This window comes from Oncorhynchus clarkii, chromosome 30 (genome assembly GCF_045791955.1).
Source record: "Oncorhynchus clarkii lewisi isolate Uvic-CL-2024 chromosome 30, UVic_Ocla_1.0, whole genome shotgun sequence".
NCBI lineage: Eukaryota > Metazoa > Chordata > Actinopteri > Salmoniformes > Salmonidae > Oncorhynchus > Oncorhynchus clarkii.
This window is the reverse complement of record NC_092176.1, coordinates 507,896-524,011: the sequence shown is the minus strand read 5'-3', so window position 1 is coordinate 524,011 and position 16,116 is coordinate 507,896. Positions and strand designations below refer to the sequence as shown.

The following is a 16,116-nucleotide window of genomic DNA, read 5'->3' as shown; positions in this document are numbered from 1 at the left end:
CACCATCACTGTGAGTGTACACATGGGTCTCAAATAAACTTGGCAAGATAACACACACAAAGCAAATTAGATGTTTATGCAAATATGTTTCTAGTACAAGAGGGTACTACTATAAAACATAGGAAGTGGAATAAGAATGTATAACTTACTTAAATATTGTTCATCCTACATGCTGTCCTGACCTGGCGGGTGTGTTCTGTCCTGATGGGACGGGTGCGTCGATCCTTCCTGATGGGGTGGTTGGGTTCCATTCATTCGGGCAGGCTGCAGAGGGTAAAATATATATATATTTTTAATGGTCTGCTATGTTAAAATATGGCAGAGCAATACCATGCCACTCACCAAATGTGCAGTCCTTCTTGGTCGTTTAAATGGCCCAGCATTGCCTTTATTCATTGTTCTTCTCCATCGGCTTCTAGGCTCTGGTCTTGTCATTTTCAGTCTCCAATATTATTCAATACAGATCGCTCACTCAATTATCGTCAAGATAAAACATTTTTAATTTTATTTCACCTTTACTTAACCAGGTAGGCCAGTTGAGAACAAGTTCTCATTTACAACTGCGACCTGGCCAAGATAAAGCAAAGCAGTGCGACACAATCAACAAAACAAAGTTACACATGGAATAAACAAACGTACAGTCAATAACACAATAGAAAAAAAATCTATATACAGTGTGCGCAAATGAGGTAAGATAGGGAGGTAAGGCAATAAATAGGCCGTAGTGGTGAAGTAATTACAATTTAGCAATTAAACACTGGAGTGATAGATGTGCAGAAGAAGAATGTGCAAGTAGACATACTGGGGTGCAAAGGAGAAAAAATAAATAAACAATAAACAAATAAACAATATGGGAATAAGGTAGTTGGATGGGCTATTTACAGATGGGCTATGTACAGGTGTAATCATCTGTGAGCTGCTCTGACAGCTGATGCTTAAAGTTAGTGAGGGAGATATGAGTGTCCAGCTTCAGTGATTTTTGCAATTAGTTCCAGTCATTGGCAGAAGAGAACTGGAAGGAAAGGCAGCCAAAGGAGGAATAGGCTTCGGGGGTGACCAGTGAAATATACCTGCTGGAGCACGTGCTACGGGTGGGTGCTGCTATGGGAACCAGTGTGCTGAGATAAGGCGGGGCTTTATCTAGCAAAGACTTATAGATGACCTGGAGCCAGTGGGTTTGGCGACGAATACGAAGCGAGGGCCAGCCAACGAGAGCATACAGCTTGCAGTGGTGGGTAGTATATGGAGCTTTGGTGACAAAACGGATGGCACTGTGATAGACTGCATCCAATTTGCTGAGTAGAGTGTTGGAGACTATTTGGTAAATTACATTGCCAAAGTCAAGGATCGGTAGGATAGTCAGTTTTATGCGGGTATAATTGGCAGCATGAGTGAAGGATGCTTGGTGCGAAATATGGAAGCCAATTCTAGATTTAAATTTGGATTGGGGATGCTTAATGTGAGTCTGGAAGAAGAGTTTACAGTCTAGCCAGATACCTAGGTATTTGTAATTGTCCACATATTCTAAGTCAGAACCATCCAGAGTAGTGATGCTAGACGGGCGGGCAGGTGCGGGAGGCGACCGGTTGAAGAGTATTAATTTAGTTTTACTTGCATTTATAAGCAGTTAGAGGCCACGGAAGGAGAGTTGTATGGCATTGAAGCCCGTCTGGAGGTTAGTTAATACAGTGTCCAAAGGAGGGCCAGAAGTATACAGAATGGTGTTGTCTGCGTAGAGGTGGATCAGAGAATCACCAGCAGCAAGAGCGACATCATTGATGTATACAGAGAAAAGAGTCGACCCGAGAATTGAACTCTGTGGCACCGGACAACAGGCCCTCCGATTTGACACACTGCACTCTGTCTGAGAAGTAGTTGGTGAACCAGGCGAGGCAGTCATTTGAGAAACCAAGGCTGTTGAGTCTGCCGATAAGAATGTGGTGATTGATGGAGTCAAAAGCCTTGGCCAGGTCAATGAATTCGGCTGCACAGTATTATCTTTTATCGATGGCGGTTCTGATATCATTTAGGACCTTGAGCGTGGCTGAGGTGCACCCATGACCAGCTAGGAAACCAGATTGCATAGCAGAGAAGGTATGGTGGGATTTGAAAAGGTCTGTGATCTGTTTGTTAACTTGGCGTTTGAAGAGCTTAGAAAGGCAGGGTAGGATAGATATAGGTCTGTAACAGTTTTGGGTCTAGAGTGTCTCCCCTTTGAAGAGGGGGATGACCGTGGAAGCTTTCCAATCTTTGTGGATCTCAGATGATACGAAAGAGGTTGAACAGGCTAGTAATAGGGGTTGCAACCATTGCGGCGGATAATTGTAGAAAGAGAGGGTCCAGATTGTCTAGCCCAGCTGATTTGTAGGGGTCCAGATTTTGCAACTCTTTCAAAACATCAGCTATCTGGATTTGGGTGAAGGAGAAATGGGGGAGGTTTGGGCAAGTTGCTGTGGGGGGTGCCGGGCAGTTGACTGGGGTAGGGGTAGCCAGATGGAAAGCATGGCCAGCCGTAGAAAAATGCTTATTGAAATTATCGTGGATTTATCGATGGTGACAGTGTTTCCTAACGTCAGTGCAGTGGGCAGCTGGGAGGAGGTGCCCTTATTCTCCATGGACTTTACAGTGTCCCAGAGGTTTTGGAGTTTGTGCTACAGGATGTAAATTTCTCTGTGTATATTGGTTCCTAACTTCCCTGAAAAGTTGCATATTGCGAGGGCTATTCGATGCTAAAGCAGTACGCCATGGGATGTTTTTGTGCTGGTCAAGGGCAGTCAAGTCTGGAGTGAAACGAGGGCTATATCTGTTCCTGGTTCTAAATGTTTTGAATGTGGCATGCTTATTTAAGATGGTGAGAAAAGCACTTTTAAAGAATAACCAGGCATCCTCTACTGACGGAATGAGGTCAATATCCTTCCAGGATACCCAGGCCAGGTTGATTAAAAAGGCCTGCTCGCTGAAGTGTTTTAGGGAGCGTTTAACAGTGATGAGGGGTGAGCGTTTGACCACATACCTATTACGGACGCAGGCAATGAGGCAGTGATTGCTGAGATCCTGGTTGATGTCCTGGTTGGTCAGGATGATATCTATGAGGGTGCCCGTGTTTACGGATTTGTGGTTGTACCTAGTAGGTTCATTGATCATTTGTGTGAGATTGAGGGCATATAACTTAGATTGTAGGAAGGACGGAGTGTTACGCATGTCCCAGTTTAGGTCACCTAACAGTACGAGCTCTGAAGAAACATGGGGGGCAATCAATTCACATATAGTGTCCAGGGTACAGAAGGTTTAGTTTAGTTTATTAATTCGACCATTTTAAAAAACAAGCACACATAAAACTTAAAAGCCATACATGCACATGAATAAAATCACATTTCCATTGTGGTCCTCGACACAAGATGGCTAGACAAGATCAAACACAGTATGGCAGTGAAATAATAAAACAAAAACATAGAAGAAGAACATCTTACTCATCATTCCAGTTAAATCATAGGGGTTATTCATATGGGCACAGAAGACAAACGTATTTTTACTTTGTTTTGGTCTATAACATGCGGCAACGGTGAGAGACTTGTTTCTGGAAAGGTGGATTTTTAGAAGTAAAAGCTTGAACTGTTTGGGCACATACCTGGAGAGTATGACAGAACTCTGCAGGCGCTCTCTGCAGTAGATTGCAACTATCTTGTCGGAAAATGTTATAGTTAGGGTTGGAAATTTCTGGATTTTTGGTGCCTTCCTAAGCCAGTTTTCAGACACGGCTAGGACATCCGGGTTAGGCCTAACACATCTTATAAGGATTCAAGATGCAATACTAATATGCATTACCAAATAAAAAATTTAAGAATTTTTCCCTTATAAACAGTACACACATATGCTGAAATACTACGGGTGTTGTTGTGCATAAACACATTACTTTGTTTTTGATATGCATAAGGCTACCATCTAGGCGAATGTTATATTGGAATGGAATATGCATGGGCCTTCGACTGAAGTATATTATGTGATAAACTTGCATTACAAATACAAACAGATAAAGCTATTTTACTTCGTTAGCTCATGCAAACACTGATGCAACTTTTACCCATGAGTTTGTAAGAAGAGCTCCCTGACAAAACCATATAAAGTCTATTTGCTCCATGGCAACTAGCTAATCAACCCGGGCATATACTGTTTTGCGTTTATTTCAAAGAACATATAATTAATTTCCTAATGTAATTGGACGCCAGTCAAAGACAGGCGGGAATGAAAGTTGGAGATTGGATTGAGATCATTGTTTTGCTGATGCTGATGAGTGATCCACATGGGCCCTCACCGGCAGATAGTTTGAATTTGATAAGTAAAGAAGGTAAGAATCATAATCAACTGAATACACTGAACGATCAAACTGCCATTTTTTCTTTAACTATAGACATATGAAGAAAGATAAAAACAAAGTTTCCATTCTCAATAAAGTTATTGAAAATGTTCTTAATATTTTTCATATGTTTCTTCCTAATAAAAAAGTTAACAAGAAATGGGATTCTTGAAGATAATGTTAGGATTTCTTCTTGGAAATATACTTAACTTTAGAACGCCGTTTGGGTCTTTGTGTGCCAAAAAAAGATACACATCAAATAACACTATTTGACACGTCAAATAAGCATTTATAGAATGTTTTGTGTTCTGAATTTGCACGCGCAAGCCAAGTGCCACCATTACGATCACTGTCAAAGCTGTACAATACTGCGTTGGTAATAAGGCATTATTTGTTCGACCGAATGGGAAAACGTCTGTGTGAGCATTTTAAATTAGATTAGGATCAAACAAGCAAGATCAAAAATGTTTGCAAATATCTTTGATACATATGTTATTAGAAACTTCTGGGGTATCTAGCTAGCTTTAGCTTGGTACCTAGTTAGCGCCAATCCAACCAGCCTGAAAACAATGACCTGTAGAAACTGCAGTCATTTTCAATATTCTTAGCAATGATTTTGGAATCCATGTGGGTAAGTACTTAACCTTGTTGCCCAAAACTAATGTTGTAAGCAGCCAGCTGGCTTCATCTGGCTGCTATGACTTGACGGGACTGGGTTACACTTAGCTAGCTAACTATAGCTACTGAAACAGATTATTTTGTTTTGCTATGTCTTTGGGGAAGAACATTGTTTGCGTCTATCAGATAGCTAGCTTTTTACAAGTTAAATAAAGGTTAAAAAAAATATATATTACAACAAGCGCGTCACTAATGTCAATGCCACATAAGAAGATATTAACTGTGCTTAAGGAAATATATTTACAAAGTTCCTGAGAAAACTATGAATTCCTAAGAACATTTTGAGGAATTGCACTCTTATGAACTCCTTATTTTTTTCCTTAAGAAACATACAAAAAAAAGTAAGTAACATTTTGTGAATCTGGCCCCAGAATTTATAATCTCTAACTTCTATCCATATGATCCAATAATTTTTATCTCCTTACTAAATTAACTGAATTTAGATAAAGCAATGATTGTAGTTATCATTATATCATGAGTGATTGATGGAATTGAATTGTTATTTATATCAATTGGTCAATTGCAAAATCAGCAGTGTTTCCTACTTACAAAGCATGTAGAGGTCTGTATTTTTTTATCATAGGTACGAAGTGTACCTGTGAGAGACGGAATCTGAAACAAAAATCCAGAAAATCAGATTATATGATTTTTAAGTAATTAATTTGCATTTTATTGCAAGACATAAGTATTTGATATATCCAAAAAGCAGAACTTAATATTTGGTACAGAAACCTGTGTTTGCAATACAGAGATCATACGTTTCCTGTAGTTCTTGACCAGGTTTGAACACACTGCAGCAGGGATTTTGGCCCACTCCTCCATACAGACCTTCTCCAGATCCTTCAGGTTTCGGGGCTGTCGCTGGGCAATATGGACTTTCAGCTCCCTCCAAAGATGTTCTATTGGGATCAGGTCTGGAGACTGGCTGGGCCACTCCAGGACCTAGAGATGCTTCTTACGGAGCCACTCCTTAGTTGCCCTGGCTGTGTGTTTCTGTTCGTTGTCATGCTGGAAGACCCAGCCACGACCCATCTTCAATGCTCTTACTGAAGGAAGGAGGTTGTTGGCCAAGATCAATACAGTACAGTCGTCCTGTCCCCTTTGCAGAAAAGCATCCCGAAAGAATGATGTTTCCACCTCCATGCATCACGGTTGGGATGGTGTTCTTGGGGTTCTACTCATCCTTCTTCTTCCTCCAAACACTGCGAGTGGAGTTTAGACCAAAAAGCTATATTTTTGTCTCATCAGACCACATGACCTTCTCCCATTCCTCCTCTGGATCATCCAGATGGTCATTGGCAAACTTCAGATGGGCCTGGACATGCGCTGGCTTGAGCAGGGGGAACTTGCGTGCGCTGCAGGATTTTAATCCATGACGGCGTAATGTGTTACTAATGGTTCTCTTTGAGACTGTGGTCCCAGCTCTCTTCAGGTCATTGACCAGGTCCTGCTGTGTAGTTCTGGGCTGATCCCTCACCTTCCTCATGGTCATTGATGCCCCACGAGGTGAGATCTTGCATGGAGCCCCAGACCGAGGGTGATTGACCGTCATCTTGAACTTCTTCCATTTTCTAATAATTGCGCCAACGGTTGTTGCCTTCTCACCAAGCTGCTTGCCTATTGTCCTGTAGCCCATCCCAACCTTGTGCAGGTCTACAATTTTTTCCCTGATGTCCTTACACAGCTCTCTGGTCTTGGCCATTGTGGAGAGGTTGGAGTCTTTGATTGAGTGTGTGGACATGTGTCTTTTATACAGGTAAAGAGTTCAAACAGGTGCAGTTAATACAGGTAATGAGTGGAGAACAGGAGGGCTTCTTAAAGAAAAACTAACAAACTAGGTCTGTGAGAGCCGGAATTCTTACTGGTTGGTAGGTGATCAAATACTTATGTCATGCAATAAAATGCAAATTAATTACTTAAAAATCATACAATGTGATTTTCTGGATTTTTGTTTTAGATTCCGTCTCTCACAGTTGAAGTGTACCTATGATAAAAATTACAGACCTCTACATGCTTTGTATGTAGGAAAACCTGCAAAATCGGCAGTGTATCAAATACTTGTTCTCCCCACTGTATATCTCCAGAATTCAGCCGCTTCAGAGTGCAACTGGTCCTTGTTTGGGGACACACACACCAAAGCACACAACAGGCTGACCAATACAAGGGTTGAAAAATTACCTTCTGTGGTCCAAGGTCATTGATGACTGCCTTCAGCTCATCTACAATGTAGAGACCGGTGTGTCTGTTGTCCCTTGTGTCTGTGCTCTTGTAGAATACTGGTTGAGGGGTAGAGATGATATAGTTAATTATTCCTTGCCCACGAACATTCGACTACCCATCAGAGATGATTGCAATACAGTCTGCTTTCTCTATGATTTGCTTGAACTCTGTTGAACTCTGCATCCAGCAATTGAGTAGATAAAGCATGTCTGGTTGGAGGGGTATATGCTGGGCAAAGAACATTCAGAAATCTCACAATACACATTGCCTGTGAGCATCAGAGGTGAACCAGTTGCATACACAGCTCGAGGAAGACATTCATCAGCATTTCTCTGACTACATTCCTCCATTGAGTCAAAAAAAACTTCTGATTCCAGGAGGACCATGAGCTGTTGCTATCTATAATGTATCCGATTCATCATTTTCACCTCGATTAGAGGTAGAGGGACTTTTGTCAGAGGTTGCTTGTTGTGAGTGCTGAGGGAACTTTATGCACTTGGCCAGATGATTCTGCATCCTTGTTGCATTCTTTACATATGATTTGGTACAGTATTTGCAAATGTATACAGCTTTTCCTTCTACATTAGCTGCAGTGAAATGTCTCCACACATCAGATAGTGCCATTGGCATTTTCCTGTAAAGATTAGAAAAAATATGTGTAAAGAAACAACAAATACAATTCCATATAGAGATAAATAGTTAAGAAGTTAGATTAAACAACTAATTTGTAAGATAAATGTTTTAAAATGAAACATGTACAGAAACAGGTGAATTAACACTCAAGCAAGCTAAAACCCACATGGTAGCAAAAACTAACTAGCAGAAATTGTTAACAAGTTAGAAATGATTTAAAACACACTTTGATGTAGGCTACTATTTACTAGTAAACAAAAAATCATGTGTGTCATATAAAATATATTCACCCCACCCAGTACTGTAATCAAAACATATCAGAAAGCATGTAGTCCTTGGCTCAGACAGTGTAGTAGTGTGGACTCAATAGCATCTCATTAGTGTGCAAGATCTTGAGAATCAGCTGAACATGTGATGGAAGAGTGCACTACATACACATGTGATGGAAGAATTCACTGTGCAATCAGAGGGTTAGAATTCCATTGAATTGGGGATAGTTTAACCAAACTATGCCACAAGACCTAAAATTGCCTTATTTATATCCCACAAAAAAAGGTTCACTGTTATAAGCTAACTCTTTTTGATGAATGTAAATAAATAATAATAATGATTTGTGCCCTGGTCCTATAAGACCTATTTGTCACTTCCCACTAGCCGGGTTGAGACGACAACTCACACTCATTCTTATGTTTAATAAATGTATAGTACGTTTTCTTATATTATGCAGTGTATAGTGTGTGTATGGCAGTCTTACAATGATGGCAAAAAGCATTTGAGAGTGTGCTGACCCTGGTGCTAGACTGGGTACGCAGCTGGAGGTTGAATGTTTTAAGGGGTACGGGAATAGGGTGGTAAAGGGACGGAAACTTTCTTGTACATTTCTGGAATTTTTCCGGAAATTTTACATGGGAAGTTAAGCCCAGGAATTTGGGAAATGTTGCTTCACTTTTTATGGCTGCAGGGGCAGTATTGAGTAGCTTGGATGAAAGGTGCCCATGTCAAACGGCCTGCTCCTCAGTCATAGTTGCTAATATTTCCATATTAGTATTATTAGTATTGGATAGAAAACACTCTGATGTTTCTAAAACTGTTTGAATGATGTCTGTGAGTATAACAGCACTCATATTGGCAGGCAAAATCCTGAGTTGAAATCAAAACAGGAAGTCAGAAATCTGAGCTTGTATGTATGTATTCACCAGAGTCCCCAATGAAATCCCCTTGAGAAATGATGTTGCACTGCCTAGGGGTTCCACTAGATGTCAACCATCAATATAAATTATAATGAGGCTTCTATGTTGTTGTGGGAGTGAATGAGAGCAGAATTTATCAGATGTCCATCAAGCAGCCATTTTGTGATCTCGCTTTTTCCTCATGGTAGTCGCTTGCGTTCCATTGCTCACGTAGACAAGAAGGAATACTCCGGTTGGAACTTTATTGAAACTGTATGTTAAAAACATCCTAATGATTGATTCTGTACTTAGTTTGAAATGTTTCTTCAACCGGTAATATCACTTTTTGAAGTTTTTGTCCGATATAACGGTGACCAGAATTAGCGTTTGGATATGTATACCAAACGCGCTAACAAAAGAAGGTATTTGGACATAAATAACGGACATTTTCGAACAAAACAAGCATTTATTGTGGACCTGGGATTCCTGGAGTGCTTTCTGATGTAGATCAAAGGTAAGGGAATATTTATCATGTAATTTCTTGTTTATGTTGACGCCATCTTTGCGGCTGTGGTGTTTTTACTTTTGAGCGCCATCTCAGATTATTGCATGCATTTCTTTTCCGTAAACTTTTTTTGAAATCTGACACAGCGGTTGCATTAAGGAGAGGTATATCTATAATTCCATGTGTATAACTTGTATTATCATCTACATTTATGATGAGTATTTCTGTTGAATCGATGTGGCTATGCAAAATCACTTGATGTTTTTGGAACTAGTGAATCTAATACGCCAATGTAAACTCAATTTTTTTTATATGAACTTTATCATGTATTGTGTAACATGAAGTCCTATGAGTGTCATCTGATGAAGATAATTCAAGGTTAGTGATTTAATTTTATCTTCTGGTTTTTGTGAATGCTATATTTTGCTGGAAAATGGCTGTGCTTATTGTGGTTTGGTGAAGACCTAACAATCGTTTGTAGTGCTTTCGCTGAAAAGCCTATTTGAAATCGGACACTTTGGTGGGATTAACAACGAGAATAGCTTTAAAATGGTATAAAACACATGTATGTTTTAGGAATTGTAATTATGAGATTTCTGTGGTTTGAATTTGGCGCCCTCAATTTTCACTGGTAGTTGTCATATTGATGCCGGTATCGGGATTGCAGCCAAAACAGGTTAACCATCTTACATATAAAACCTTATTTGTTCATCGAAAATTGTGAATAATGCACCACAGGTTAATGAAAAGGGTGTGCTTTAAATGATGCTCATAACATTGCAATGTTGGGTTGTATTGGAGAGTCTCAATCTTAAATCATTTTCCACAGTCTGTGCCTGTATTAGGTTTTCATGCTAGTGAGGGCCAGAATCAACTCTCACATAGCTACATGGTTGCAAAGGGCATCAGTGTCTTAACAGTGCAATTTGCCCCGGCAGGCTACTCTGAGCACAGCCCAATCCAGAATCTGGCAGTGGCTTCTGATTTAAATAAAATTTTCACAGAACCGCTTGTTGCAATTTCGATGAGTCTCTCTTGTTCAGATATCGGTAAGTGGACTGGAGGCAGGGCATGAAAGGGATAACAAATCCAGCTGTTTGTCATCCGTTTCAGGAAAGTACCTGTGCTTCGCTATATCACATTTGACATTGTCTGTATTCTTGAGTTCATTTGCACACAAAAAAGTCATACAATGATGGAAAGAACTGTGTGTTGTCCTTGTTAATGCAGACAGAGAAGAGCTCCAGCTTCTTAATCATAGCCTCAATTCCGTCCCGAACATTGAAAATAATTGCGGAGAGTCCCTGTAATCCTAGATTCAGATCATTCAGGCAAGAAAAAAACAACACCCAGATAGGCCAGTCATGTGAGACACTCGTGCAATGTGAGACACTCATGCAAGCGGTCAGACAAGTGAAAATTATTGTCAGTAAAGAACTTTAAGCTCATCTCTCAATAAAATAAGAAAAACATGTCAATACGTTGCCCCTTGATAACCAGCGCACTTCTGTATGTTGTAAAAGCGTTACATGGTCGCTGCCCATATCTTTGCATAGTGCAGAAAATACACGAGAGTTCAGGGGGCTTTCTTTAACAAAGTTAACCATTTTCACTGTAGTGTCCAAAACGTCTTTCAAGCTGTCAGGCATTCCTTCAGCAGCAAGAGCTTCTCGGGGATACTACAGTGTACCCGCGCATGCAAGCAGTTGCTGCAGTGTTACCACTCCACTATGTCTCCCTGTCATGGCTTTTGCGCCATCAGTACAGATACCAACATCTTGACCACCAAAGTCCATTTTATGTCTCAAAGCTGCCCAGTAGTTTAAAAATATCCTCTGCTGTTGTCCTGGTTTCCAGTGGTTTGCAGAAGAGGATGTCTTCCTTAATTGACCCCTCAAACATAACGGACATATACCAGGAGCTGTGCCAGGCCCTTCACGTCTGTTGACTCATCCAGGTGGAACGAATAGAATTCACTGGCTTGTATGCGAAGCAGTAATTGTTTTAAAACATCTCCTGCCATGTCACTGATGAGTTGTGAAACAATGTTGTTTGATGAAGTAATTGTCTGTATAGTCTTTTTGGGCCTTTCCCCCCAGCCATATCTGCGGCAGCAGGAAGAATTAAGTCCTCCACAATAGTATGGGGCCTGCCTGTCCTAGCCACTCGGTAGCTCATCATATAAGACACTTCTAGCCCCTTCTTATTAATGGTATCTGTTGCTTTTATACATGTCTTACTACTCAAAATTCATTTCAATTCTTGCTCAAAAAACACCTGGGGCAAATTTTTCAAATTGGCATGTTTTGTTTCTAAATGTCTGTGCAAGAGTGAAGATTTCATCGAGTTGTGAGATAGTACCTTTGCACATAGAACACACTGTAGCTGAGGAAAGGCACTACTCCCAATCTAAGTGCACGCACCAGCCCTCACTGGATGGAACACACCAGTCCCAGTTGGACAGCACGCACCAGCCCTCACTGGATGGAACGCACCAGCTCCAGTATGACGGCACGCACCAGCCGCATGGCAGCCATGTGATGGTTGTAGGGACGAGGTCGAACAAATCCTCCGCGACAAGGGAAGGATGGAGGAAGTAATTTTGAGAATAGGTAATGAATATCATGTCACCTATCAAACTTAAATTTTGTGATGTTGAATTGTAAATCATTTTTAAAAACTTCTCTAACCCCATTTCTGTTTTGTTTACCTTTGGAAGAGTGATTGGGCCTTGAACACATAATAATGAATGTACTGTATGTGCTATTGTCTCCTCTCAGACCCAGTCCAGATCCGAGAGCTGCACGCTCTCATTGACATCATTGGAGAAACACTGTTAGCTACAGGAGAGAAGGCCATCGGTGCCATCCGGCGAGCAAGAGTTGTTTCCTGACAGTGGCATGTTCCTCTCATCATTCTGCCATCCATCAGGCATCTAAGCAAGATTGCTTGCGTCTGTTCATTTTCTTTTTGACCATTTTGTCTCAGTGGAAGAATGTGTCAATTCAGTTGCCTTTGGACGCCATGGCAAGATCTGTAGTGGCAAATTGGTTCAAATATGACACAACCAAGAACTTTGTGAAAATCAATATAGACTTTTAATACAACAGTATCATAAGCCGGAGCGGTCCGCGGAACACACACACTTTTTCAGAGCCCTCGCTCTGAGTTATACACCTACCATATAAGTCCCTCCCATATGCAAATGAAGTTACATCCCAATCCGTGCTTCCTGCTTGTTCAGCCCAATAACGCCCCCATCTGCTTTCCATTAGATCCTAATGGTGACAAGACCCTTGCTTTGACCCTTCACTCAGCTTAATGCGTTCTCCTGTTTGTGTGTTATCTAGGGTCAGCAGACTATGTGTCTCTTCTGTTTTTAGCATGCTCAGCTATACTAAAAATACTATACATTCCCCTTTCCTGTGGCCTGTGTTCATACCCTGTAATTAACTCCATGTGTCCCTTTTGGTGTCTTTCATCTCCTTTAGCTTTAGGGTGCCTAGCTGTTCTGGTCGCCTTCTCTTCATATGGTTGTCTAAGATCAAACAGACTTGTCTCCTGTGATGTGATTGATGTCTGTAATCCATCAATTGGTCCTTTGGCTGACCCCCTCCTTAGATAACCTCTGACCTTTGTATGTCCAGCTGCCCTAGGTGTTGCCCTCTCCCATGGCCCCACTCTGGCTTCCTGTCCTATACAATAGACAATGTACCTTACCAGAATGGCAAATGCCATTATATAGGACAATATATTTATCCATATATGTACCTAATTTCTCCCACATAACCCCCCTCTGGTGCTTTAATAAGCACCAAAAACTTAAAAAGGACATATGGAACATAATATCAACAGTCGATTATCAAAAAAAATATTTTTAAATAAAAAATAAAAAAATTATTAAAAAATAAAACTTCCTAATCACCTACACCAAACATCTCTAGTATTTCATAAGAGTAAAATATCTAGTTCGGTATAGAAACAAAAAATAATACATTATCTTTTGTTAAAGCATGAGCATGTAAATACATAACCTTGTCTGAGGTTCTCAGCTACGCGAAAAATAAAAATATATATAATAAAGCAATGAGTCAAATAATAAATTGAATATGAGAAAACACTAGGCCTCCATGCAGTTACAAAATAAAATTGACACATCATTCTAAATTTAAGCTTTCCACATGATTCTCCCTCTCAGACACCTCTCCAACAACCGTGATACCATCAATACCAACCTCTGTTAGAAGATTAAGGACATGGTCCGTAGACACTTGTAACCGGGATATCCCACTGTTACCTACATGTTTTTAAATATAACCTAGCATTTTAGAAGGCAAAACTAACTTTTAATTAAAAGAAACCAGATATATTCATTGATATACCTATAAAAACATTTGACAAAACATACTAAAACACAAGGCCGTGAGCAAAAGTAGACCTTACATAACACCTCTTGTACTTACTACGGAAATGACCCTTTTTGTGGATATGCATCAGTTGACTTTCTTATGAATTTGGAATGACAGCATAACTGTCCATTTTCATCAGTATAGTGGCCTGGCCTACCCGGCACAGGATCATCTATCACCGGAGTGTCAGCTCTACTTACAAACATCTGTTTAACCGTTGTCTGGATCACAAGTGATTTCACCCAGGGTAAAACACAACAAAATACAATACCCAGAGCCAATAACCCCCCTTCCAGCATAAAGGCCGTCCTAGCAAACATGGCTCCCCATTTCCCCAATGCTAAGTCCAAACAATCCCAAACATGAGAGTCCACCCCAGCATTTTTCTTAACCTCTTCTCTTAACCCTTTAAGTTTAGCCATAGCGACAGCAAAGAATCCATTAGGCGCAGTGTTATTGGGAATAAAGGTGCAACAATCATCCCCGAACATAACACAAACTCCACCCTTCTCTGCCAAAAGCCAATTGAGAGCCTGTCTATTTTGCCAAGACATTTTACTGGGAGCCTGTACCTGTTTCCCCAACGCCGTTAAAGCCGAGTCAGTATAGTTAATGAATCTCTGTTGGTTATAGTATATATAATTAATCCACTCTAAGTTCTTATTTGGTGTCATCCACAAAAATATAGATTCAAATCCAGATTTAACTTAATCTCTTGCCTTGAACTCCCGAGGTACCCCTCTAGGCTGTCCAATTGCATCAAAGTATACCTCAGTGTCTTTCTCATACGCCTTCTTAACTCTAGAGTTAACATAACCATTATTAAATCACCCCATGATGACTACCTGTTGAATTGCTCTAACTAAGGTACAAAGACCCGTCTATCCATCTGGCAGTACATTCAACAGTTTGTCATTCCCACACATCCAGAAACTATCCGCAATACTTCTGTCCTGATTTTTTAGCATAATAAGAGATGGCGCAACCTGAGTTATTTTACCACACAACCCTTTTCTATTCGTCACCAACCCTTTATCTTTATTCCTACGAACCCCTGCAGTCTCTAGTACCCAAATAGTATCACATTCTACAGTGGTGTTTCCTACACCAATTCCTTCGGTGTTATGGCTGTACAAACCTTCATATTTGCCTTTAACCACAGTACTTCTGTCTAATTGAGGTCCATTTAATTCAGTTTTAATGTCATAGGCAGCACAATCCTTGTCTCCTAATCCAGTCTCGTTTAACATGGTTCTGCCTCTAGTGCTCCCTCGAGCAACCCTACATTCTATGTCACACAAGGGAATGTAGTATTTTCTCTGAATATTGAACATTTTACATTTAACACATTCTTCAAATGATGCAGGTTCAGGTACTATCAAAAGATCAGACAAAGGTGATTTTCTACACAAAATACAATTGTCCATTCTATGTTTATTTCTGCTGTATACTTAGCCCATTCGTACCACTCATTCTTCACTATTCTTTTCATGTGGTGTCCTTGAGTGGTTCAGAGTCTGGTATGTCTGTCTGTCATCTTTGCAATGTTCTTATCTTGAGGTAGGTCATTAGAGTTAGTCAAAAAGTTCAAAATGTCAATAAAGAACCCTCCTGGTTCTGATGCTTTCTAGCTACCACAGGCTCTTCCTGTTTAGGTATTGGCGTAAGACCAATTCTGAATGACTGAGGAACTACTCCCTTCAGTCAATCTTGTTCTCATTATTTCACCTATTAATTCTTCACCTTCAACTGGTTCAATCTGATTCATGGTGAGCACCCACTCGTCTACTTCTTTGGTTAACGTCAGGTCACATCCTTTTGAGTCCCAAATGACTTCTCTCTTCGTTCGATGATGTGTCCATCCACCGAATGCAATCTCCGGTAAGGGTTTTATCCTTTTGTCTTCTGTTCTCCTGTTTCAGTTATATGTTGAGGTGGGACAGAGATTCTAACCTTGTCAGTCTTTTTAGATTGTTTGACTGGTTCCTCTCTTCTCTTCCTGTTTCCACCCAACATCTTGATTGTGCGTGAGTCTGTTGTTGCTATTCTAGCGTTCACTGTTACTTCTGTTATGTCAATATCATTGTTCTTCTATGGGTCTAACTTCAATTGTTCATTATGGAGACAATTCAAGAGCTGAAAAGTCAA

General features: G+C 40.4%; 1 protein-coding gene across 2 annotated transcripts in view; it reads right to left on the bottom strand.

Moving 5' to 3' along the window:
• Positions 1 to 3,283: 3,283 nt before the first annotated feature.
• Positions 3,284 to 16,116, bottom strand: part of LOC139389269 (MAP kinase-activated protein kinase 5-like) — a 62,703-nt gene continuing 49,870 nt past the window's right edge. The window contains exon 15 of one of the 2 annotated variants that reach the window (XR_011629395.1): positions 3,284 to 7,886. Coding sequence is in view for 1 of the 2 variants with exons in the window: in XM_071135831.1 (XP_070991932.1) it covers positions 7,652 to 7,886 (235 nt within the window). In the remaining variant the exon portion in view is untranslated. The remainder of the gene's footprint in view (positions 7,887 to 16,116) is intronic. The other variant, XM_071135831.1, reaches the window with a different exon arrangement.